This window comes from Poecile atricapillus, chromosome 1, assembly GCF_030490865.1.
Source record: "Poecile atricapillus isolate bPoeAtr1 chromosome 1, bPoeAtr1.hap1, whole genome shotgun sequence".
NCBI lineage: Eukaryota > Metazoa > Chordata > Aves > Passeriformes > Paridae > Poecile > Poecile atricapillus.
The window spans coordinates 124,604,605-124,631,140 of NC_081249.1; the positions used below are offsets into that span (position 1 = coordinate 124,604,605).

The 26,536-nt window shown below is 35.6% G+C and overlaps 1 protein-coding gene across 6 annotated transcripts in view; it reads left to right on the forward strand.

The window, feature by feature from the left end:
• The window catches only part of SBF2 (SET binding factor 2), a 232,333-nt gene extending 207,884 nt beyond the window's left edge, over positions 1 to 24,449 (forward strand). For all 6 annotated transcript variants that reach the window (XM_058858387.1, XM_058858401.1, XM_058858419.1 and 3 more), the window contains 11 exons: positions 1,702 to 1,878; positions 4,799 to 4,900; positions 6,068 to 6,253; positions 12,082 to 12,208; positions 13,055 to 13,182; positions 13,716 to 13,949; positions 18,101 to 18,205; positions 19,289 to 19,482; positions 19,927 to 20,014; positions 21,469 to 21,600; positions 21,864 to 24,449. In XM_058858387.1, the coding sequence (XP_058714370.1) occupies positions 1,702 to 1,878; positions 4,799 to 4,900; positions 6,068 to 6,253; positions 12,082 to 12,208; positions 13,055 to 13,182; positions 13,716 to 13,949; positions 18,101 to 18,205; positions 19,289 to 19,482; positions 19,927 to 20,014; positions 21,469 to 21,600; positions 21,864 to 21,962 (1,572 nt within the window). In that variant the 3' untranslated portion in view covers positions 21,963 to 24,449. The remainder of the gene's footprint in view (positions 1 to 1,701; positions 1,879 to 4,798; positions 4,901 to 6,067; positions 6,254 to 12,081; positions 12,209 to 13,054; positions 13,183 to 13,715; positions 13,950 to 18,100; positions 18,206 to 19,288; positions 19,483 to 19,926; positions 20,015 to 21,468; positions 21,601 to 21,863) is intronic.
• Positions 24,450 to 26,536: the final 2,087 nt, after the last annotated feature.

The window sequence follows — 26,536 nt, forward strand, 5'->3', positions numbered from 1 at the left end:
ACAATTTTGTACATATTATTTGATAGATTTTAATGTTTTAGATGCCATTTTTTGAAAAACAGGTGTCCTCTAATTTTTAGTAGTTTTACTTGTTTTCTGAAAATGTTTTCAGGGTTTTTTTTGAACTCTGCATTCAAAGCTTAAAAAAACGGGGTTTTTTTCTACTTTCTTGTTCAGAATATTAACATACATAAAATATTAATGTATGTTTTGAAATACAAAAGGTCTAAAACCCATTATTGGTAGTAGGAAAATACATCACTATTCATTTTTTTCTGAAATTATGTTCTATCAGGAGGTGGAGGAGACATGCTGTAACAGAATAATGCATCAATTACACAGAATTAAATTACTATATTCTACTAATAATGGCTGCTTCTATTTGTTGGATTTCTTGATGAACGATAAGTGAAGAGTTCAGTCATGCACCTACAGTTGTGTAGCAGAAATTACTGCTCTATTCTGCTAATTACCACATCCCATAAATTGATAAGGAGAACAGAAATAGACAACATTTTAAAGAAATGATGCTACTTTCCTCAGTTGCTTTTGTCATGCGTTACTTCAACTTACTATTGTTGAGTTATTGAATTTATTTTTGAGCCATGCCAAAATATAAACAGAATTAAAACCAGGCTTTCACTTTCCTGCATTTTTGCTTGGCATTCTATGAAGGGGCTTAATGAAGATTATTTGCAGGCCAAGTTTAATTCAATGAAAGCAATTTCTGAAGAAAACTCAAAAAGTTTGGCATGAACGTCTTCAGTGATGCTTCATACATGAGACTTGTTTTTCCTAATAATGTTCTCCATATTATCCTTTTCATGGTAATCCATTGGGTTCTGGTGGGTTTTTTTCAGTCAGCAAACTTGTTCTCTTAATTCAGTCCTCCTCTCCTATTGCTAAATGCCATAAGTTAAATAAAACATGAGGAATTCTGCTAGGAAAACCATCCAGCTACTTTTCTGTGCTGAACAAGGTACTTCAGACAAACAACTCCCTCAGTGTCCAGTGATTGTTAGATGACTCTGCTGGTTTGCAGTTATGGGGCTTTTTTTTGGGTGTTGAGGTTACTTTTTTCTGCTTTCTTGAACTCCCAAAATGTGTCCTGCACTGTTCACATGTCAGCCATACAGATATTTTCATTTGTTTATTGTTGATTAGCTTTAAATATGTTGAAGGAAGTATGCTATGTTGTGTCTAAAGAACTGAACAGATTGTCATTCAACTTTGGTTCTTCACCTCTATTACTGCTAGAATAATTCTAATTATTATTGAAAACATGAGTGCTGTGCAGTACATTCTGCTGTTATAGTTGGGTACTTCATTGTGGTACATTTCACAAGGATTTATATTTTGTATTTTATCTCTCTTTATATATTTTATATTTTTTTTTATTTTTATATATTTTATATTTTATATATTTTATATTATAGTTTATATTTTATATTATATTTTCTATTATTATATTATAATACTATTATATTCTTTATTTTATAGTATTTATTTTATAAATGTATTTTATATATTTATTTATCATATATTTTTTATTATCCTGGGCAGGTGTTTAACTACACCGATTTTTCATGAGGAATTAATTACTTAGCAGTAAAACAGGCAAGACCTTGGGATTTAAGGAGACTGTCAGTGAAAAATATGCTTCCCTTTTAAACTACATCTGCTGTTGTCCTTTTCATACAGGGCTTCAAACTTGATTTTGCTTTGAATTGTGAATTTGTTCCTGTTGAATTCAGTGACATCCGACAGACAAAGGCGAGCTTTAAAAAGCTGATGAGAGCTTGTGTTCCCAGCACTATTCCTACTGATTCTGAGGCAACATTCCTCAAAGCACTTGGGGAGTCAGAGTGGTTCCCACAGGTAATTTATCTGACAGGTACTTCTGATAATCTATATGCAGTACTGCTCACACAAAATAAATTCCAAGCTCTTGTGACAGAGGACTATTGTGTTCTAACCAGCTGTTCTTTGCTCATTGTAAGCACTTTGCATGCTGTCTGTTCTGGCATTACACAATGCCATCATATTTGTGAATAACATTTACAAATATGGGAGGCATTTTTATAAAAAAATTTATGTTTTATAACATTTGAACACACACAAGGAGAGATGATTGGGTTTTTGATCTGTATAAATTCATGGTCTTGATTTTAAATTACTTTTTCTTATATAATTTAAAAATCAGAAGAAGAAAGTGTGGAACAGTAAACGAGCTTTTTGATTTTAAAACCAATATTTGACTTTTCATATGTGTTCCCACCCTGGATTTTGATATGTACAAGTTAAAAATCAAGTGAACATCTGTTGTGGGATATGGGAAAGTGTTCATGGGGAAGAAAGGATTCTATATGTGTTACTCTCTTCTCTCTGAATCTGTACCTTGATTTCCCTATCTCATATTCCTTTACATAAATATTAACCAAACAGAGGTAAGTCTGGAGCAAACTTTGCAAGATTCAAATTAAGAAAGATGTGGGAAAGCCAGCTCTTCGTAACTCTAAAACCACTTTAATTAGGGTGACTTTAACACCCTAAATGTTTAATTAGGGTGAATTTAACACCACTTTAACAGCTACTTGTTACATTAGGAATCACTGCAGAATATACTTTTCTCAAATGCAATTAATCACAGAAAGCAAAAACTTATGCTGATTTCTTGAAAAGGAAATACTTGTGAGTAACATGTCAGTTATTACACATCAGGAAATGCACTCCTGGTTGAAATGTGCTGCAGGGAGTGGCTTAACTTCTTCCCTGAGGTGAGAACAGGAGCTGGTCATGACCACCAAGGTTTTCAGGAAGGGGAGAAGTTGGGAGAGCATGAAAAGTACTTGACTTCCTCATCATGTGAACATTTTCCATCACAGAGTGGTTGAGCAAGTTCATGAGTGCAAATAAATTAATCATTGAATTGATGAAATAAACATGTCCCCTGTAGCAGCCCAGGGATCAAGGGTGGATAGCACTGGAGTTCCTCTCCAGGCATATTCCCCTGGAACTCCAGGAGTTCCTCTCCAGGCATATTCCCCTGGAATTCCAGGAGTTCCTCTCCAGGCATATTCCCCTGGAACTCCAGGAGTTCCTCTCCTGGCACATTTCAGAGCATCATCCTTTGCTTTGAGTGCATCACTCTGCTGAGGACTAGGACATAATGTCACACACTGGCTTTGTTGCATTTAAACCACATTTCTGTGGTTTAAATCATGTCATATCTGACTGTTGTGATAAAGCTAATTTATGACTGATAAAGTTAATTTATGACTGATTTGGCACATTTTCTGCTATTCCCATGAAAGAACATAGATCTGTCATCTCAGAAATGTTTTCTTTGTATTATGCTTTTCTCTTCTGGGCAACAGAAGTTTAACATTACTGATTATAACACAGTACGGGCTATCTCTTCATAAGAATGTGAATACATAGAAGAAAATAGAAGTGCTGCCCTATCTTCTGAACACAAATGATAAAAATAATGTTTTGCATTTTTAATAATGAATCTGTAAAATCAGATTGCATATCTGTTTCCTGTTAAAAGGTGGAAAAAACCAGCCTTTCTTCTACTGCCTAAGAAAGCATAGAAGAATAAACAAGGTTGGTTTTAAAGGTGGTTCTCTTTTCAGTCTTTTCCTATAAAAATTGCAGGAAAATTAGTCTGTTTGGGTTGGGGTTTTTTTTCTAATTAATGGCTATGAGAATGCTCAGAGGGGTCAAGGTTTTTCTATCACAATTTCCATAGCAATATTCATCAGTTTTTTAAGAGGAAGAAAGCAGACTGCCATGAATAAGGGTTAAACTGTGGTTTGGTTGATCCTTTTTCTTCTTATTTTTTTCAATTTAATTTTCTTCTCACTTTCCTGTGCCTTTTGTACTTTCTGAACTTACTTTTTTTCTTGCATAAATGATCTTAGATGACTGTTACCATCTTTTGTTTGTTTTCCTATACTGTTTTCTTCCTTCTTTCAGGCTTTCATCTTTCCTATTGCTTCTGTTGGTTGGATTATATTCAGTGCTGCACAAAGAACAGTTTCACTCTGCTGTAAAAAACTGAATTGCTATGTATTACCTATTATGTTGTTTACCAAGAGTGCTGTCATAGTGTACAAAAATGGTAAAATCATCATATAGATTTTTCTTTTTAGTAATAATGATGTGAAATCTCATAGTAAGATAAAATTGCCCAGAGTCACCTGAACTTCTTTAACCTGCTTATTTTGGCATCACTGTGTAATGAGTATTAAAGTGCAAATAATTAAAGTGTCCTGTTTTCATATATTTTATGCCCAACTATCTAAACTGTTTCTCTCTTGTTTTTAGTATTGTTCAATTCATTAATTTCCAACTTCCATGGGACTAAATATTAGTAATGTTGTCTTGTAAATATCTTGCATGGGTTCTCCCATCAAAGTACTTAGTGACTTTATGGAATCTTAACATTTCACAGGAAATTATTTTAGTGTTAAGCCCAGGATGGAATTTCTCTCTAGTAAATCTGTCAACTGTGTTGTTCCCATTCTCCTTTTTATGACAGCTATTTTATTGCAGTACTCATTGGCTTTAATACTTTTGGTTCCTATCTTCAAAACTTCCCTTAGTTTTATTGTAGTTCAGATGCAAATCCCTAGACTGTTACATTTTATTTTTGCCTGGTTGGTTGCATCAATGTATATCTCTGTGCTATATGTAGATCCAGGAATACATTTTTTAATATGAAAATATTGAATTTATTGATATTATCTAAAGATTTATCTAGAGTGTGTTACTCAATCACAATATTTTGTAGCTTCACAGGATAATGCAGCTGGGTGTGATCATCTCTGAACTCCTGGAAAATGGTTCTTCTGTTTTGGTTTGTTTGGAAGATGGCTGGGATATTACTGCTCAAGTAAGCTGCTACAAAAACCTTGAAATAGTTAAATATTAAGAAAAAACACCAGGCAATACATTTTTACACAAGTGACAGATAATTTGGTATAACATGAATAAGTTTGTGTTGTGGCAGCAGAGAAGAAACCAGAATGCGTGAATCCTTGCATTCATTTGCAATTTATTTCATGAGATGATTCCTTGCAATAAATTCCTTCCAAAGGTCCTGATGGTCTTAACAGTTCTAAGGCTAAGACATAAAATCTGCATTCCTGCACCTGACCATGTGTAAGAATGAAAGCTAAAAGTTGCCACAACTGTCCATTTATCATTTTAAACATTTTAAGCACAGGAGAAATTTATTCTCTTCCATTCAGTTTCCATATGTAATGTTAGGAGACCACACAGGGAGAAAACTGAATTTGTGCCAAAGTGCCTGTAACACCTGCTGCAAGGACAGATCACCTCAAATTGTAAATTGGGTGAATCAAGATCTCTGCTGCCTGATTTAATAGATGCATTGTGTCCATGCTGCTGCTTCATAATTCAGAGGATAAACACAGATACCCATAATTCTAGTAAATAAAACCTTTATATGCAGCCATAATACCGACTAAATACCAGGTAAACAAGCACACAAAAGAATGAGACCATAATTATTGGGATCATTGTCAAACAGTGAAGAGTAGAGAGGGGAGATACATAGAAGTGCAAGAAGGCTGTGCTGCATTTTAAAGTCTTCTTAGATGTTGTGTATAAAAAAAGACTGCAGTTGGCTGGGGAGAAAGCTCTAAAGTCACCCTCTGGACCAGTTCTTGAATGTTTTTTTTTTGCTGAGGTAGTAGATACTATCTTTTAAATGTTGATTATAAAAGGGGTTATATTTCAAACATAATTTAAATGTAGTAAGCATTGTAATCAGCTCCCAAGTCTGTAGCTGCTTAGGCTTTACTTCCACAGAAACCATAAAGTCTCAATGCAATTGAAGCTTTTTCATGTGGATTATTACTTGGTTTGTTTCATCAAAGTAGTTAATGTATGTGATAAAATACTTGTCATTGAGTTTATACAAAAGCTTTTGTTTTCTTGAACAATAAACAGATGAGTGAATGCTTATATTTATTTGCTAAAGGTTTCTCCTGACTTCTGTCACTCCTAACACAGAATATTCTGTCTTGTGGTCTAGGTGGTGTCTCTGGTGCAGTTACTCAGTGATCCCTTCTACAGGACTCTCGAAGGCTTCCGAATGCTGGTGGAGAAAGAATGGCTCTCCTTTGGTCATAAATTCAGTCAGCGCAGCAATCTGACCCTCAACTGTCAGGGTAGTGGATTTGCTCCTGTTTTCTTACAGTTCTTAGACTGTGTCCATCAGGTAAGCCCATCTCTAACTTCCACTTACCAGAAGGTTTCATGAAGAAATGTGTATATTCCAATATTGTAGATGTTATGGATACAGGTTTGGGAGATGACTATTAACATTATTCAAACATCAGGTTTTATTAAAGTGGATGGAATTCACCTCAAGAGGAGCTGCAATGTTTATCTAGAGGAAACTGTCCCAAAGCAGACTCAGAGGGGTGGTTGGTAGTACTGATCTATTGAGGTAATTTGTGTAGAGATTTCAATTAGAAGGTTTTTAAGCTATGGCTGGCTTTTTTAAAATCCTTTATTCAGAAGGAAGAAGGGACTGATTTCTAGTACCTTGACTAGACAGTTTTTAATTCCTTGTGCCTGATGATGAGCCTTGAAGAGGGCTTGTACTGCACCAGTTCTGGAAACAATGACAGCTGTAAACCAGGGGTTCTTGGATGTTCTGGTTTTTATGTCTAGTCCATGCCCAGAAGAAGGTGGATACCACAGTTGTGTTGTGTAGCAAGAAATTAAGACAATTATACTCATTCTGGGTTAATTCTGAAGTCTGTCCTTTTCTTCATATCAAACCATTAAATGTAAATTCTTTGAACAGATTCTGTGTATGGAAACATAAGAGGGGTTCTTGCATAGTTCCTCTTGCACATGTGTCCTTCTTTCCCCACTTCTCTGATTTTTCTCACTGAAAAAGCTGGACGTTTCCTTGACATTATTTACATGTGTTAAAATATATGGATGACTATGTGTCACAGAAAATCACTGTTAAAGCACCAGCCTTTTTACTGGGAACACACATTGACAGTGAACACTTGCATGAAAGAGTCTCTGAGTAGTTTTACTCCACTACCTGGAGAAAACTCCACAGATGAAGTAACTGTCTAAACCAGTGGAAAGCAATCTTTAGATATATCTCTGTGAGATTGATAATGGATGTGCTTATAAGAAGATGAGTGACAAACATGTTATGGAAAAAATCCCCAGCTTTGTTGGTGTCCCAATGTAAACACCAACAGCCATCATTATTGCTATCTCAAAAGTTAATAAATCATATTCTCGGACTTTACATTGCCTTCCCCTTATGGAAACCTTAGAAATATTTGCCACATCTTCTGTTTCATCCATTTCCCAGTGGCTGTGGTCGTAAGGTTGTTTTTTATTTGAAACTAGGAGATTTCTCAAAAGAGAGTCAGTACTCTATATTTTGTTAAAATAAGTTAATCTGCCCAAATGTCACACTTTTTCTTACAATAAGCTTGGGGTTATTGCTCCTTTTCTGAAATAGAAAAAGAAAAAAAAAATATTCTTGATTGCAATGGCTACAACAGGGCAAAATTGCCATGTGCTCTAGTACTGAAACCCATCTGCCTGGTGGTCCATTCAATTCTGAAAATTAATAATTTGTGTTGGTCATGGTGCTGTGTTCTCTCTGCTTTCAGGTGCCTTCTCTAAGCTTAAATTGGCTGATTGGCTAACACCATCCATTAGTAGGATGGAGTAAACCTACCTCTGATTTTAAGCAGTAGTGTAAATTTGAAGTGAATCCTTCCAGCACCTCCCCTTAAAATTTTTTGATGCTGATCTGGTGCTTCTGCACTAGATTTCTGGGGGGGAAGAATTTAAATTTGCACCAATGATTTGTCACTTAGCTTAAAACCATTGGGGTCACCAATGGAAAGTGGAATCATCCACTCAACTGGACTAAATTTAGTCCAGGTAAAGCCACAGATGTGCAGTATGGCTGCAGGGAGCTTCAGTCTGTCTCCTCTGAGCTGCTTCTGATTGCTTGCTAATGCAGACATAGCCTACATCCTGTTCCTGCCCCTGGAAATACTTCAGTTTTACTGTAATAGATCTTAGAAAGTTGTCATTACAAAGAAATTATCCACACATACCTGTGCAGTATTTCTTTCTCAAGTGTTTCAGAGATGTCACAGATTTTGGAGACAAATGGATTATCCAGAAGAAAGTTAAAAATTAAATTCAAGGATTTGGGTTTGTTGTCACAAAATGGAATGAACCGTGTTTTCTTCACGGCAGAATTATTGAGTTTTCCTTTAAGTTATGTTTAACAAAATCTACACTTCTAAGGATATGGAGTGAATTATAATCATCCCACCATTAAAGGTTAGAATGAAATGCAAAGTGGGATAAATCCCTGCTGTTGAAAACTGTCAGGTACAATTTCACCTCAGGCTGCACACATGTGAATGTGTCAAGGAAATACAACATTACCTTTGTAATTCACCTCAGGTAGCAGCTTTGGTGCCACTCAGCAGGTATCTGACTTTATCTTATGAAATATACAGGTTATTAGCAGATACATTTTAAATTTCAGTGTTTTCTGCTTTGTGAGTTTAAGCTGTGTGCACATCCCCATCAGGAGCTATTCACTGCTGCTCTGGTGGAGATAGCATCCTTCCAGCCTCTTAGCTCAGGGCTTCTTGGGAGCCTGCCTGCTTTTCCCAGCCAAAATGTTGGGGAAAATTTGGAAGAAAAGACCATTAGAAGCAGTTCAGCTTTTCCATCTGAAGGAGGCATAACTTCTTGTGAAGAAAGAGAAGGCTGTGTAAGGGTTGTAATTGTTTTACCCAGTGTTATCTTTATCCAAGACAGGGCATGGGGAGCATGATCAGTCCCATATAGATAATACAGACTTGTCTGTAACCTGAACAGCCTACAGTCCCATGGAGAGTGCAATTCTAGAATTTTCTAGAACTAGAGTTAGATTATTCTTCTAACTCGTGATGATGGCATAGTAGTGAGTTACCAAATTCTAACAGTGTGGTTGTGATTTTTGGGGAAATTGATTTTAAAGTCAAATTATTAGTTGGATTTTATTATGAATTTACCATAAAGTTTTTGCATCACCTGTACTTGAAAATTTTTGGGAAGTTTCATTGGTTTCTGTGCAAATTCGTACAGAATTACAGAATCCAATTAGATTGCAACTTGACCCTGAAGTGTAATATATTGTGATCAGTTTTTAAAATTTACCCATTAACTGGAAGCAAACATTTGGTCCTTTCAAAGTATTTTTAACCTTTAGAATCCATACACTGGGTGCAGTAAGAAAATTACCACTGAGCCAGTACATGCATTAAATGTCATGTGTTAAACTAAAGATACAGAGAAAACAAATGAAGCAGTGGTTCCTAAATTAGAACTGCATCATCTTATAAAAAGTCATTGTTTATGCCAATATCTCCAGGTGTCAGCTGAATTATTAATGCAAAATCAGTCTTTCACAATAGCAGCATCTGGCAGATACTTTCCCTGCTTCTAAGGAGACTGAGTTTATGCAAGTGATGTCAGTGAGGAAGCTTTTCTTATTTTTCTTCGGAATCTATGTGGTAATTTATTAAATATAATTAAAACAGGATGATTTTCTAGAGCTGACATCTTTCAAGCTCAGTGAGGAACTGTCACAGTGCCCTGTGTAAGAGGAGGTGAGTGCTGCTCCCACGGGAGACGTGCTCAGTTATTCCAGGGGTTGCAGCCTTGTAGCCATTACCAGCACAGGAGCTTTGGAGTGCTATTTTCCTCATTCAGACTAATTAACAATTGATATATCATGGAATTAAAAAGCCAAAATGTATTAGAAAGCTAAGGAAGGCTGATAGATCTATAATATTAATAATTAACTAATAATATTAAATACATTTAGGAGATACTTCAGTGAGAACATGGTCATTTTAAAAAGAGCTCCAAAGTGCTGAGTTTCTCTAATCATAATATTAGAAAGACATACAGGTTTAATCAGGGTTTAAATGTTCATATATTATGGAGATTATGACAACAATTACTGCATTGTTTACCTCTTTCAGAAATGTTTTATAGCTGTTTCCTCTTAAAAACTAAATTATATTATAATAACTTATAGTTAATCCAGAAATCTCAGAAAGGGAATCACCCACAAAATTTAAATCTATGACAGGATTTTATCAGCAGCTTGTTCTTGTAACTCTTACATGGATTAAAATAATTGTTGGACCATAAGTAGAAGTTAAGACCCTGTATATATTTCATGTCAAATAGCAGAATGTTGCCTTTCCTTCTTACAGTATATTAAAAAAACCTTCTCCTAACACAAGGAGAAAATATGTACTAAAGAAGATATGGAAAAATAACTTTTTTATAAATAGAGCTAAATATTTGTCTATAAAATTGAAGTCCTAAATTTATTATAGAAAAAAAAATTGCTTAGCTTTATTGTTACAAATCAGTGCAGGAATGTAGTATTTGTATCAGGGGCAAAATGGGGATTAAATAAGAGTGGGTATATTGAACTGACATGTCTTAAAGTATCTTAGCACTTTAAATGCCCAGCCCCAAGATAATATTGAGATACAGTAACAACAAATTCTCTGACTGAAATGCTGTGTGGGTGTTTCTAGGTCCTTTCAAGGGATTTTCCTGTCACTGTTGTATGTTCGGGAGAAAACCTCTCCTTGCCTGACACTTTTTGCCCCTTTATTTGGCTGGTCTATGTGGGAATCCAAATGTAAGGAGTTTCAAGTAATCTTCATAATGGTTCCCATCAGTACTGAAAAAGCCCCATTGAGTCACTGGCAAGCTAAGAAACTGATAAGAGATTAGAGAGAAAATCTGGAACAGGAAAATGAGTGGTGGGAATGCAAAAGACAAGATACAGATTGCAGAAGTAAAGGTGTGTTGCAGGTTTGATGTGAGACATCAAATTGTGGGGCTTATTTCAAATGTGAAATTCTGAATCAGCAGTTTCTTTTTCAAATGCAAGGTATACTTATTTCCACTGCAGTTGGGAATTTTCAGGTAATTGCCATGTTTATTCTGAAAGTAAAGATCATGAGTCACAAACTTATTTGAAAAATAAATTTTAAATTAACTCATGAAATTTCTCCAAGCACTATCTCATCAAGAGTTTTAGAATCTTTCATTTTATATGGATATCAAGTATAAATATCAGTAACTAATGCTAAATTTTTTTGCCATGAATATTAAACTTCATGCTTAAAATCCTACATCAGGCTCTTTATGATAATGTTAAAGAGAAGCAGCTGTGAAGAATCAGCCATTTCACAGCACTGTACTCTGATAATCTTGTATAGTTTTCTTAAATAAATATCAGCTCCTGACTCACGTTGGAGACATTCACTGAATCAGACAGATCCACAGCCTAATGAGGGTAACAATTTAAGGAATGACATGGTTTTTACTGTTTTAAAAGAATAATGGCAAGACACCTCCTCAGTGTGGGGTCTTTTTCATATTCTAGTATTTTAGGTCATATTTTGAAAAGGAAGAGATATGTGTAGACTAGTAAGTACTTGAGAAATTGGCTGTGTCAGGGGTGGTAGATGGAATGTCCTTTGCAGCATTGTCTCTTTACTTGTCTGCCTCGTGGGGCTCTGAGCAATAGCAAGAAATCCAACTTGAAACCTTTCAGTTAAAGTTTGAATTCCAGCCACACCCAGGAGTAGCATCTTTACCTGTGAAGTTACATGGTGACTGAAGAATTATCATAGAAATTTTATATCCAGTTGGATTTCCTGGAAGAATCATGGGGTTTGTACAGAGTATAATTTTGCTGATTACACAGTTCACTCTATCAGCTCTGAAATGTTTTTGCAGCATAGACATTACATTAATTTATGACATGACATAATACATAATCTATGACAAAATGTTAGAAGGATTTTTGTGACACTTGCAATTTGTTTTCAGCATTCATGGGGGAATTGTTTTGCTGTCATTTCACTTTATTATTTCTTACATATCTCTTTGTATTATACCTCAATATCCACTTTTTTCCTTTTTTTTTTTCTTTATTTTTTTAATTTTATTTTTTAGATTCATAACCAATACCCGACAGAGTTTGAGTTCAATCAATATTATCTGAAGTTTCTGGCTTTTCATCACATATCAAATCGATTTAAAACATTTCTTCTGGATTCAGATTATGAAAGACTAGAACATGGTATGTGTGAACTTTGTGTATTGCATATTGCTTTTGTAGTTGCTGATATTTTTCTCCTCAATATTTGGTCTACAAAAGTTTGCCTGGGTTAAGGTGGTCCAGTAGCTATGTGGTGACCACATAATGATCATCACATTTCAGATCTAGAAAGCAAAATGGAAGTGAGAAAAATGTATTATTTTCTGCTTCAGTGATTCCTGAGCCATGCCTCTGATGGCCCTGAGAGAAAGTGCAGGAAATTAGTGCCATGCCTCAGGGTTTTTAGCAATTTTTCCACATAGATCCATTTTCCCTACTAAATACCTTCTTTTAACAGAAACAGAATCTCTGTGAATCCATCAGAGAGTGCATAAAGTTGCAGGAAAGAAAAGCCTTTCCATCGATTACCTCCCACTTCTTCCTCTTGCATTATCTTCAGAGTTTCTCTTTTTATATTTTCTGTTTCACTCCATCTGTCATGTGCAACCTTTCTGCTCCCAAGGCCTTAGCTGCCCTCAGAGCCACCTTACTGGGGCTACATAACCACAGCTGAGGCTGCTCTTGGGACTTGTCCACTAAAACATGCTCCAAATTTCTCTGCTTTGTGGGCTGCTTCTCATGGCATATGATCAATTTTAATGATTTTTGTGAAAACTGTGGTAGCTGTGGGGCAGATTAGACTCGAGCAATCATTTCATTCCAAAAAATGGTTAATTTCTATTATTTATCTTCTTTATTTCCTGTTGCGGTGACATTTAATAGTAGACTTTGCTATACCATCAATCTGTGAAATTTCTTTAGGCTGTACTTTACCATTTGTTGAGCATTATTAAAAAGCCATCCTTTTGCTGCTCTTCTTTTCCCCAGGAACATTGTTTGAAGATAAAGGAGATAAGCATGCCAAGAAAGGAATTTGTATTTGGGAATGTATTGAAAAGATGCATAAAAGGAGCCCTATTTTCTTCAATTACCTCTATGCCCCTGCTGAAATTGAGGTATGATTTTTCATAGAATAACAGGTGATTTGTTATTCTGAGTGATTCCTTGAGTGCATTTTGATATCTTAATTGTTCTGAACCAAGTTAAGTATTTGGTGAACAAAATTGACCTTACCTGATTGATTGGAGCAGTGTCTGAAAGTCATGGAAATGTAATTTAAAGGGCCAAATTCTGCAACATGCATTCATGCATCCTAGTAAACTAAATGAGGTTCCTTCTTTGATTTCATTACATTATATAAATTATTATTAAAATTGTCTTTAAAGGGGAACTGACTTTAGTCATTGACCTTAGAGTCATAATGGGATGCATTTCATAACAATCTGATTGAATCACATCATCTCTGTCTTCTATGATAGTGTCTGTCCCCTAGACTGGGCTGTGTCTTGAGTAATTTTAGAAAATTCACAGTACACTCACCATTGTAGAATTCAGTTTAGAATAATCTGGAAAATACAGGTATTGTGTTGTAAATCTTAAATTCAAAGGCTTTCTTCATGTCATTATAATAACACTTTGTTTCAAATAGGCACTGAAGCCAAATGTAAATATGTCCAGCCTCAAAAAGTGGGATTATTATGTAGAAGAGATTTTGGCTACAGGACCTTCCTATGATTGGACCATGGTACCTGCAAAGTGCAGTGTTTCAGAAGAAAATGACCAAACAGATGGTTCAGTCTCTCAGAGTAAGAGGAAAATAGTGTGGCCATGTTATGATGATGTAAAAAAAATACAGCCTGATGCCATCACCAGCCTTTTAAATGTGAGTACTTGTGTTGCACAGAACAGTAAATTCTGTTATGCTCACAAAATTAATGTTTAATTTTTATTGAAGTTATTGCCTTACAGATATACTGTTATTAAAAGGATCATGATAGATGTCAAAACAACTCTTTAGTAAGACTGACTGGATGATCTGGAGATGTGATGCTGGTTCTGGGAATCAATCAGACTTCCTGCAAAGCTGATGATGTTCTGAATTCACACTTCCCTGGGAGTGTGCTTTAATTGTAGTCAATTACTCCTCATGGATTCATTTTTTCACTGTCTGCTTTAAAGAATAAATAAAATTTTAGGTTGCCTTTTGTAGGAAATGCAGGAACAGCTATTTTCATGTGGGCAAATGGTGAATCTTGATTTCTTGACCTCTTTCTCCTCATTTTAAAGTAGGTGTGTGGTAAAATAACGACCCAATGTCTTGGACGGATCAGAAAATAGAATCTGACACTTGTTGATTTTAATTGGGAAGCAGATACATAAACATTAACTCAATATTGGCCCACATTTCTCAAAAAAGCTTGCCATGATTGCTCTTAGTTTATTCATGTTTACTAGAACCAAACTGATAAATTTAGATTCTTTAAAATATTTTGTTACTTTAAATAGATGCTTGATTTGGGCTTTTTCTTGTTCGGGCTCACTTAGGCTGCTTAGGTTTTCTTCTTTCTTCATTAGAAAATGAAAAATGTTCCCATTATCATCATTGTTGTAGTTATTTAGAGTGATTTAACATCTGTCCTCTCTTCAAGGTGAAGATACTTGATGATTACAATTAATTAACAGCCTGACATTTGGTTATTATCATAATTGACAGTGCAGGAAAATGACCAGGGCATTCTTCACTTCCATTGTTTCAAGCCTCTTGTATGTCCAGAAACACATCCCTGTGTGCAGTGTTTTATTTTGAAAACTCTTTGCAGACTTTACCTTATATTAAAGCTGGGATTATGGAGCCCACTGTTCCAATGCTTGGAAAATCAGGATATGCTGTAGGCCCCCAATTCTCCTGAATCAATGATGACTTTTTGCAAGTCTTAATGCAGGAAACTTCTGAATGGATGTGAATCCTTGAAGATTTTGATAGAGAGTTAGCTTTATTCTGGCACATTCCTCAAATTCCTTTTGGTCTGCTCCTTCCAATCCTAATTGATCAAACAAAGGAGCAATGCCCAATAAAAAAAATAATAAATAAAGAGAATCTCATGTAAAAATCCCCCTTGACTCAAAATAAGTCAGAATTTCTCAGAGCTTCTAACCTGCCAGAAGCAAAGGAAGAGCAGCCTCTCAGCAAGGGTCATTGCAGGGATTTTTCAGCAAAGCACAGAGAGCTTTTGTATCAGGTAACCAGAGCCAGAAGCACATCAGGAATACAACAGTGTTCTCCTGCATTTCTTCCCGGGGTAGATGCCAGACAATCCACATCCACAACTGTGAGAAACTGCCATATAACAGGGAAACTGCCATACTATAGGCTAAAGATATGTGGGTCAGGTTTTATAGAGTTTAAATGTTATTTGTGAATTAGATTATAGTAATAAAAGATAGCAATGGAGAGAACATTTGGAAAACTTTGGAGAGGTTGTATAAAGGTTACAAAAATATTCTTCTAAGTTTAAAAAGCAAAGTGAACTTTCTTTTAAAACAAGTTGTTAATTTAGGGCTATTGCTGATGTAGGAGAAAGACCTCTCTTTAATCATAAATCCACTGAGAATGTGTTGGTATCCAAAAAATGTTTCAACTGAGACCATATTTAGCATCATAAATTACTGGGGAAGATTGATTCTCGCTTAGTTTATAATGATAAGCCCAAATTTGTTTGTTCTAAAGATATTTTTCAATTGAAAACTAGATAGTGCGCTTCTGGATGTAAAGGTGAAACAGAGAAGTTATTGAGTGCCTTAATTCAGAATTTTCATGGTAGAATGTGATGCTTTTCTTTTAAGAGCGGATCAGATTCTGGTACTTGTAAGAATTGTGAGAAATGAACCTGTGTGCATTCACAGACACATTGTGGGTGCAGAGGAGGTGATCAGTCTCCAGGCTTCTGGAGCTCCTGCAGATGTAACTCCTGTCTGTAACATTCAAATATCCCCAAAGCAGGCTATTTAGCAGATCTTCTGAAAGGCACAGTAATGCTGATTGCTTGTTATTAATTGCAGGAAATGGATAGTCTCATAATTGAATTTGTTGAAACCTTTCTAACCTTTCTTTTTATATATATATTCTCCTCTAAGCCTGGACAACAGGAGATGAACCAGAGAGATATATTTAAAGATTTTTTTTTCTTTCAAGGAAATACATCTACTCAGAGTCCATTCCACACATGGAAAGGAATAAAAAAATCGGCTGCTTTCTGTAAAATTTTAAAATGAAGAGGCAAGAGTAAATCTTAGTGATTTATTGCCATGTATGTTTTTTTTTACATGAGGTCTATTAAAGGAGAATTTAGTCCTAACTTTTCAAGTTATATACAGGAGATTGTTGAAAGTTTTTCATGAAAGTTTTTCATTTTAAGTTCTGGAAGCACTACTTGCTGTGGAGCCAAAAAAGAAGGAATGTGACCCAGTTGCTAAGTAACACGTTTCAGTTACTTCCAGATTCTACAGAGAAGGACTCGTACTCAGAAGTCAAGACTAGGGCAGAAAGAGAATGATCAGATTAAACTGACTAACATAGAGCAATAAAGAGCTTATATCCTTTAGCAGCAATTTGGAAATAATGTTACTTTTTAAAATGTGTGGTAAATGGATTCTGTTGTATGCCTCCAGAAATGTATTCAGCACTTTCAAAGACAAGTAATCTAGAGAAGGCTTTAGCCTGGCTTGTGTTCATCATTCCTTATTTTTTTAACTACCTGAAGATACTCCAAACAAAAGTATTCTGGTTTTATTTCTTAGCAGAAAGAGAGCATATGTGACTTTCATACCTTCGGCATTTAAAGCTTCTTGTTTGATTCTTGCTGTTAAGCCACATTTCTTATATTTAGTTTCACTTTGGAGTTTTCTAGTTTACTTTCAGGGAGGAAAAGTTTGTAGAAAATTTTATAGAAACGTTGTCAAATGCTGGCTTTTTATTTTCACCTAAGAGTTCAAAATTTAGTTCAGAAGTTGCTTTCCTTATCAAAATGTTTTCTTACTTTAAAAGTATAATAATTTTCTGTCTTTCAATTAATAGCAATTTCCTGAAAAAATTTTCAATCAGAAGACCAATAGAAATTGGACAATATTATGAAGTCTACTTAAATTATTAGGTAGGGTAGAAGTAAGTAGAGATTTACTTTCTCTACTTCGAAAATAAATGTCTTAAGTGTTTAGTTGTCTTCTATATAGCATGGGAAGCCTTTCCAGTGGCAATTTTTTATTCCATCATTAATTCTTAATTGAATTTGAAAAATTGAAGTTTTAATTTTATTTAATTAATAAGGAGATTTTCATAACAATGTGGTTGTTGAAAATAAAAATGGAGTTAAGAAGCATGGCAAGGAATATGGACCACACTTCAAAGTCTTGACAAATGTATCAATGAGTGTTCACAAGTAAACATAAACTCATAAAATTGCCTCTTTTTACTTAACTTTGCACTGTTTTATTAACAGGAAATAACCCTAACTGGAGGTTATCAACATAGGTCATATTCCCAAGTTCCACAACAAGAACATGTTGTTACAGTTTGGCATCCAAATTGAATAAATCTTTCTGTTTCATTTCCTTCTTTTATTACAGCTTTGTATCACATTTTATAAACCAGGGTAAATGTTAATATTGGCCAATGTACAATGTTGGTGTCGCAGCACAGAATTTGTTCTTTGTAAATATTTTCATAAAATACAGCCTGTCCTTATCAGTGTTGTGTTTCTGTTAGGGCAGTGGGTGTTGGATTTTGTGTGTTCAGGAGAACTGGGGGAGAACTGAAATCCTGGTGGCTCCTCCAGCCTGGGAAGAGCAAATGTGGCTGATGCTGGCCTTGGGTGTCTTTGACTCCTGATTCTGATGGATCTCAGTTTATTCTTCATATGACAGAGGAGTTTGAGCTTCACTGGGTGAAAACACTGACTAGAGAATGGTTGTTTCAAAATGACTGGGGAGTGATCAGTTAGAAATGTTTATGCTTAAAACCCTTGTTACTTGTTTCAGGAAATCGAAAGGTTGGAAAGTAAATTAAACCAGAGCCCAGAGAGGTGGCAGCTTTTGTGGGAAAGGGTCAAAATGAATCTAAAGGATGACACCAGACAAGACAATGTAAGTAGAAAAGAGCTTGTCCAGTAGAATAATTCCATTCCTGCTATATAGGCTACCTGAGGCACTGACAAAATCACTGTATTTCTTGGAGTAAAAGACTGCTTTTGAAAAACTGAATATGTTGTTCTAACCCATGATATTGGCTTTTTATTTCTTCATGTTGAAAAATATATTTTTACTTGTGCTGTTTATCTAGTTGCCTTTCCAGAGTAGTTTAAATCACAGATAAAATGAGCATTTTACAAATGCACAGATATATGGTTTTATATATTTAAAAGATTCTTGAAGTACTAAAAAAGCTCAATTCCTGAAAGCAGCCAGAAGGATATGACAAATTCTCAGAGATAAGTAAAGATATTTCCATGGCTGAATGAAGATATAGTTTCTAAGTAGAGATAAGAAATATTCACGCTTTTGTGTCCAATTCCTGACTGTGGTAACAAGAAGAGCTGTCAATATAGATATTTTCTAAGTGAAAGGCTGCCTCTTTGCTCTCTGTGTGTACCAGGAGTAATCCTAGATACTGCTTTTTGGGAGCTTGGCCTCTGCACTTTGCACAGTGAGTTACCAGTTCAAGACTGTATCTGTAGAGTGTTGTCATTTAGATTAAGACCAAGTACAGGATCCCTCTTGTTCCAGTTTATTGAGATTCTACTAAAATTACATGGATCTGTAAATTAGCTCTTGGAAGGTGTAGTTTTTCCTTTCCCTCCTTCCTCCCTTTGAAATCAGGAAAATTTATTGTGCCCAAATCTCTGTTTAGTTTTAGATGCTTCTGAGAAAGCAAGGCAAACACTGTTTAGTATTATGTCACTTCATATATTATTTGAAGCTTTTCTGGAATGCTTATTTCTCACATCTTGTGAACCCTTCTACCTAAGAAATGCAGAGAATTGCCATCCTTCTGGCTTCTTCTCTGAGGCAGCACTGACTTGTATTAGGAAAATCTTTCTTTGGCCTCACAGTAGTTCCCAAGTTACCTGTTTCACCATGTATTTATTTATTATCAGTACAGCACTGAGCCTGTCTCACAATGCAAGACACATTGCATTACCCTTTTTTTTCTCTTTCCCTCTTTTTCAGCTCCGGAGACATCCTTCTGGCTCCTCAGGAATGATGTCTCCTAATCTGCATTCCTATCAAAAGAGGTCTTTGTTGGAAATACCTGACAGTGGGTTGGGTGAGGAGCAGAGTTCAAGCATCTCTCCCTCTAATGGGGTAGACAGAAGAACAACGACGCTGTACAATCATTTCACATCAAAGAATGATGAAAATAGGTAAACTGAATAATCAGTTTATTTATGAGTATTTTGTTAGGTTGGTACAAGTCTCTGCCTTAGGAAGAAATGAAACTTTTATGCTCACAGAACATTTTGTGGCTACCTTATTCCTTCTTTTTGGATTTGATTACATTAGTTGTTTAGTGGGTGGGCCTCTTCTGTCTCCAGCATCCTTCACCCTTCCCTTTCCTTTGATGCACAAGCAAATTGCAGTTGAACATTTAATGCATCCAAAGTACCAAAAGGGTTTTTTGTCTGTGCATCACAGTTACCTGTGATATAGCTAAACTATTGGTTTAAATCTTACTAGTTGTCCTGCAGGAAAATAAGTGTTTAATATGAATGTAGTAAGTGTTTAATATCTATCCTTTTGGGGGTTTTATTTCTCAGTGGTATCCATATTATGGAATCACATGCTGCTGTGTGTTCTGTCCCTCTCAGATCTTTTGAAGGTACGCTGTACAAAAGAGGAGCTTTGCTGAAAGGTTGGAAACCTCGCTGGTTTGTGCTGGATGTGACAAAACACCAGGTAAAACCTTTCCAGATAATGGAATTTTTTATTATTATGTTGCTTCTTTTTTATTTATTGAGTTTTTTTAGATTGGTCTTACAAACAATGTTAGTAATGATGGTTTTCCATGTGATCTGTGCTACATCATTCATAACCTATCAATGTTTGTCTTGTGTATCTTGTGGCTGATACAGAATTCTGAGTGGATGGAGGGGGTTTTGTATTTTGCCTTTTATTTTTAAGAAAAAAACATATAGGAGTATTTTATAAAAAATATATGAGAGGATTTTAAAAATATATAGGAGTATTTTAAATTAGTCAGAGTGCTGTAAATTTAGTAGCAGAATTATTCATAAGTGTTCTACCTAATCACTGTACAAAAAGGAGCACTAAAAATAGACATCTCTTGGTCTAAACTTTTTATCCAATTTACAGTGAACGCCAGAATTCTGCAGTAGAAATTTATGATCTTGTGTACTTCAAATAATGTTGGGTCATCAGGCAGTAAAATATTCTGAGACAAATATTCCACAAAGTGGGGGTTCTAACTTCTCAGACTCATGTATGCTTTTGTTTAAAAAAATATTAATTCATTTTAGTCAATACATTTTAAAATGTGCAGTATAGATAAAGACAGGCATCTCTTGAAATGCTAATTGAGTACTTGGAGATCAGTGTGGTCAATACCAACAAATGTGCTGTTCATAATTATTCTTCCTAATATATCCTATGTATCTTGTGTATAGGGAAAGAGGTTCATTTTGCAGGAAAACAAGATATTTTTACATTTTTTGTATAACCAAATAACCTTCTGAGTATGATAGATGCAGGAGTAATACAGGTCAATCCTAGCTGGAGTTCTGTTATTTGACTTTTGCTGTGAAAGTTTATGTTGCTATTTTGCACTGGCTTATGGGAATTTGTGGGGGTTTTGTTGTTGGGACTTTTTTTTGGAATTTGTTTGCATGTTGAAACTCAGTTTACAGAGTGTTTAATATTCATATCAAATCATTTCATATCACATCATTTTTTTCTCCTTTGTAAGGAGAAAAAAAAAACAAAAACACAGACTTCATTCAAACTCTATGTGCAGTACAGGAAAATGTGAGCTTTGTGTGGCTTATAATTACCTAAAATTACACTTAAATTTCTGCTGATCACTTTAAATTCTTGAAATGCAGAGAATAAGTGTTCTATCAATGCCTCAGTGAAGTTTCATGTAATGACCAGTGAAGAAAAGGCTCTGCTTTCCTGCCTCACATGCCCTCTGCCCAGAGCAATCCATTGTTATTTTCTTCTCTGCTCTGGAGCTCTGGGGACAAAATACTCTTCCCCCACCTCCTCAGCTCTTAGTAATCTTTGTGCCTCCCACCCTTAGCAGTGAATGCCCCCAGGCTGTATCCAGGAAAAGGGAATTAATCTGAAAGGTCCATCTAAAAGCACGTGTGGATTCTTTTTCTCTCGTGTTCCAGCTGCGATATTATGACTCTGGTGAGGATACGAGCTGTAAGGGACACATAGACCTTGCAGAAGTGGAAACTGTGATTCCTGCTTCTCCAACAATTGGAGCTCCAAAACATGCCAGTGAAAAGGCATTTTTTGATGTAAGTATATCTGGTCTTTATGTGAAACTTCCTTCCCTTGTGTTTTTAAGCTCCTGCTTCCAGTCCTGCTAGAAGGTGTGAGCTAGGAAGGAGCTGTTGTGCCATCTCAGACAAAAAAAAATTTATGTAGCTGGCATCGCTCTCAACAGCAATAGTTCAAAAATGATACATTCAGACACAATGGGCACACTGAGTATTGCAGTTTATTGCAGGTTTTCTTTTCCATGTGCTGACTTCTTTGTGTCCTTGTTTTTCCTTTGCAGCTGAAGACAAATAAACGTGTGTATAACTTTTGTGCCCAAGATGCACAGAGTGCTCAACAGTGGATGGACAGGATCCAGAGTTGCATTTCAGATGCATAGAAAGGAGGAAAATGTTCCATGATAAAGTCCCATTTAAAGCACCTCATCCTGGAAGAAACTGAGTTTTGGAATGTTACTGACACACAACCCGCCTTCCTTACATTTCAGCCATAAAAGTTCATAATGAGTTCTGTTTAATAATTATAACCACTGTAACTGTTATTTTTTATTTTCTTTCTGCAGGAGGGACTTGAAAAAATAATAATCCATTTATCCTGAATTTGCTCTTTCTTCAGTACAATTCCTAGCTATAAAACTGGGCTGTATTTGCACTAGCATCTGATCCCAGTTTTCTCAGTTCAGAGCTATTATTTTAGAAAACCTGTCCAAAAGAAAGTGTAGAAATTTTCCCTTCAACAAGAAGTATATTTCCACTTTATTTAGATTTTTAAGTAGAATGTTCTTATTTCCAAGCCAGTCCTGAATAAGAGGGAACATGCCTACAATTCCTAAAAACAAATAAAGAAATGAAGCTTGTGGGTCCAGTGACACACACACCAGGTTGCCAATGTTTATAGACAGTCGATATTTTTAAAGACCAAAACAAGTGAAATTGCCTGATGCCAGACTTTCAAGTGTCTTCTCAGTGTGTGGGTCATTCTCTTATCTCGTGCTCTGCTGAGTGCTTCTGCAATGTCGTTATGGAATTTCAAAACCTAGGGATTACCTGGAGACCATAGATAGCACTTTTTATTTTAGATTCTATTTGCAATTCCAATGGGATAAACAAAAGAAAACTGGCTGACACTACCCTGGAGCAAAACAACAAACTAGGAATTCAGTAGATGAAGGATCTTTTGTGTGTGAGTTGTATGTGTTAATTTATATGCTGTTCTGCTCACTGTAAAATAAAAAATAACAAACATGATAATGCACTAAACAATGAAGCAAGCACTTGCACTGAAGTCTTTACAATGCAGACATTTTGCAGGACAGAGGTAAGTTATTTGTAGCAGAACAAAACAAAACTAGCTAGTTAACAGCATTTACAGATATTAGATATGTACATAATCAAGTTTGAGGTGTTGTGATTTGATACTTTTTAAACATTTTTTTGCACATTAATTGGAAGACTGTTTATAGATTTTTACTTTTGATGAACTTGTGTTTGTTCTGCTTAAAATCCTGGCAAAACATTTTTAATAGCCCCAAATTAGTTGAAATTTTACAGTCTACGAATAATGAGGACTTTGAGTAGAATATGTAGGTAATTAAGCCATTGTTTTTACTTTGAAATGTTAATATGTTAAATAGCACACTAATATTACAAAAGGTCTGTATATATGATTCACTATTTTCTCATTTTTCCAGATGTTCTGCTTGTAATTTAATGTCAGCCTAACCAAACTGACTATACTTACAAGATTTTTCAGTTATTAAACTTTGTGGGTTTTTTTATAACTAATGTATTTTGTCAGAAAGGAACATAGATTTCTCACCACACACAATAGGAAATGCAGCTGTTTTTAATGCATTTGCAATTTCAAAACAAAAATATGAAGGATTTTTCTAGCATTTTTCAATTGACAAATTTCCACCTGTGACAATGGTGTTTGCACATTTGTATTTTTCTTTGTATATGAAGTACTTTTATATGTACTTTGTAAAATACTGATCCTGTTCTTAGGTTATATGAAGATATACATACCACTGCTTATTTTGTAACTGGTTAATTTTAACACGTGTATGTTACGTGATATATGTACGCTAACCATCTTGTAATAAATACACTCCTTAAGGAAAAGTAAAAACTTTCCTTTTACTGTAAAAGAGGAAAAAAGAAAAGCAAGACCCACCTGTTGAAATGTTCCATGGGCACAAGACAAATCCTTATTTACTCTGTATTAAGAATAGTGGGTGTATTCAAAACTATGTGGTCTTTTGTATACTTGTAAATATTCTTACCTGGAAGTTGCACTTGGGCATCCCTAACTCAAACACTTGTCAACAGTAACACTAAAGAAATCAGAATTTAAAGCAAAATTATCATTCTAACAACTCTCAACATACAGCCTTTACCAAAAGGCTAAATATGTGTAATGTCCATACTAAAGTCATTGAATAATGATGTTAAATGTATTTTTTAAAAAAAGATTCTGTACGGTATCGTGACGTAAGTCAACTGCGTACTTTCACCCTGAGGCGTATCTCACTCGTGTCACCTTGTGCAAAAAAGGTCTTGTTCCTAAAAAAGAAACTATAAAAAAATAAAAAAACACAAATGGCAAGGTCTTACTTGAGACTGTGCATCAGAATGGAATTCCTGAGCGTGGCGTGGGACAGCAGAGGCCAGACGGGAAGGGAACGTGTGATGGAGGAGCTGTGGCAGTTCTGGGATGCTGTGCTGCTTGGAGGACGTGGTTTGCATATTGAGCTTGGCATGGATGCTAATGTTGCCTTAAATGTTGATCTCAGTTTTTAGTGTCTGTATTGATGGAAAATGGACTTGAGCAACTTAACTTAAAAATACCCAAATAAAAGCTGAAATGAGAGGCGTGGTGTTTGTGGTGTCTGTGTAAGGAATAGACAAGGGGATGGTAAAAAAAGGCTTTTGCTATGAAGACACAAAGTTTGAGGTGTCCCTGAAGGCCTCTCTGTAAAATGAAGATCCCAACAGAGACTTGGAGAAAATGTGGATGAGTCAGCACAGCTTCAGCTACAGGGTTTGCCAGTGTGTTTGAGTTGTAGCAGCAGCAGCAGAGAATTAGGAACCGAGAATTTGGGAAAAATGCTGTGTACAAAGGGATTCAACTTCATATTCCATGAAAATTTTCTAGAAAGATCCACCCAGGAGATGGGGATGAGCAGAGGTGCTCCCTCTGCTGTGTCACATCACTATTCCCACAGTGTGCATCACAACATTCCTACTGTGGAAAAGAGAATTACAACATTCCGAGTCTGGCATGAGGGGAGAGGATTGTTTGCCCTTCTCTGTGTTCAGTAACAAAACATCCACGGCGTAGGTGGAGGAATGAAGCGAGTTTAGGCTTTGAAGGGTTGTTACTGGGGTATTATATCAGTGATTTTCCTATCTAGCAAGTGTTTTCCATAAAAACCCTTTCTTTTGAGGGAGCCTTAGAATTACTACACTAAAAAATAAAATACTTAGCATGCCACACATGTGGGTCACTGGTTATGTAATGGTACACAAACAGCTAACAGACCCAAGAACAAATGTTCAAAATTTTATGTCACATCCCACACACATTACTTGTATCTGATATTTTGTGAATTTCAGACATAACAAAAATGCGGTGATCTTGTCCAAATACTGTCATTTTTGCCTTTTCATCCTGTAATATTCTTGGAGTATATTGAAGTGGCTGCACCACATTTCTCATTTTTCATATTTGTGATCATCCAAATATTTTGTCTGTTCATGATTATCCTGTGGTTGCTTTGGAGAGTCAGAAAAATGGAATTAATCTACCCATTCCCCAGTTCTGCTGAAGTTCATGCTGAGTATCACTGTCGCACCTACTTTCTGGGGGTTTGTCTGTATGTGATCCATTTCTTCCCCAATTTTGGCTACTGTGCAAGCCAAGGGTAGCATCCACATTCTCATTTAGGAAATTTTCATCTCTGAGTTTTTTCACATCCAATTTTTCATGAATTGACTGTCAGTAAGGATGCTGCTCACTATTGTTTCCTCTCTTCACTTACCAGTCAACATCCAGTGGGAAATTACCTTTTGTCCAGTTTCAGCTGGCATGGTATAGTTCAAGATTCTTCCTCCCTCTTCAAATTTTGCTCAGAAATCAGAATCTGCACACTTGTGAATAGGAAATTATGCTTAATTTTGGCACAGTTTCAGTTTTTCCATTGTCTACTCTTTGGTGAAGATGTTGTGTTTAAATCTCTTTTAGGAGATCCACAGAGAGATGATACTTTTATCTGTAAAACAGGCTGTAGAAGGAGATGTAAATAGGCTAAAAGGACCACACTTCCATCCTGGAAGGAAATACAAAGGTATAGATATTTCAGGTATTAAATAGCACTCCTTCTTGCCCCTGTACTCACCTAAAAAAACCTGAGGCATAATCTGAATTTATTTTATTTATTGGTTCCTTGTTTATCAGTGTATTTTGAGCAAATATCAATGAATACTTTGCTGTTTAATGAATTTCTCTCACTGCTCAACTCAGAATTCTTGTAATCCAAGCCTGTCACCAAACAGGAGCTCCAAAACCTGGTGATGTCCACCAGATTATTTTAATATTCTTTTTTAATCAGAGATCGCTCATTTTCAGTGTTCCCTGAATGGGGTAAATAATGTATTTGCTTCACAGCAAAATAAAAATAAATAATTCTTCCATTTTTTGTACTTAACTACTTTACTTTGTCTTTAAAACCATTTTCTGTCCAAAAACCAGTCAAAATTTAAGTCAAAATTAACTCAGTTTCTTTCACTTCAGGCCCCTGACTGAAAGGAAAGCTTGCAGTTAGTCTTTATCTGGTATAAGTACAAAAAAGCTGGAAAATATCCCATCAAGTGCTAATGAACCAGAGCCAGGAGTAAATTGGGGAGCTGGTTTTGGGATGTGGGATGGTGTAATTGTCCACGGAGCGTGTGA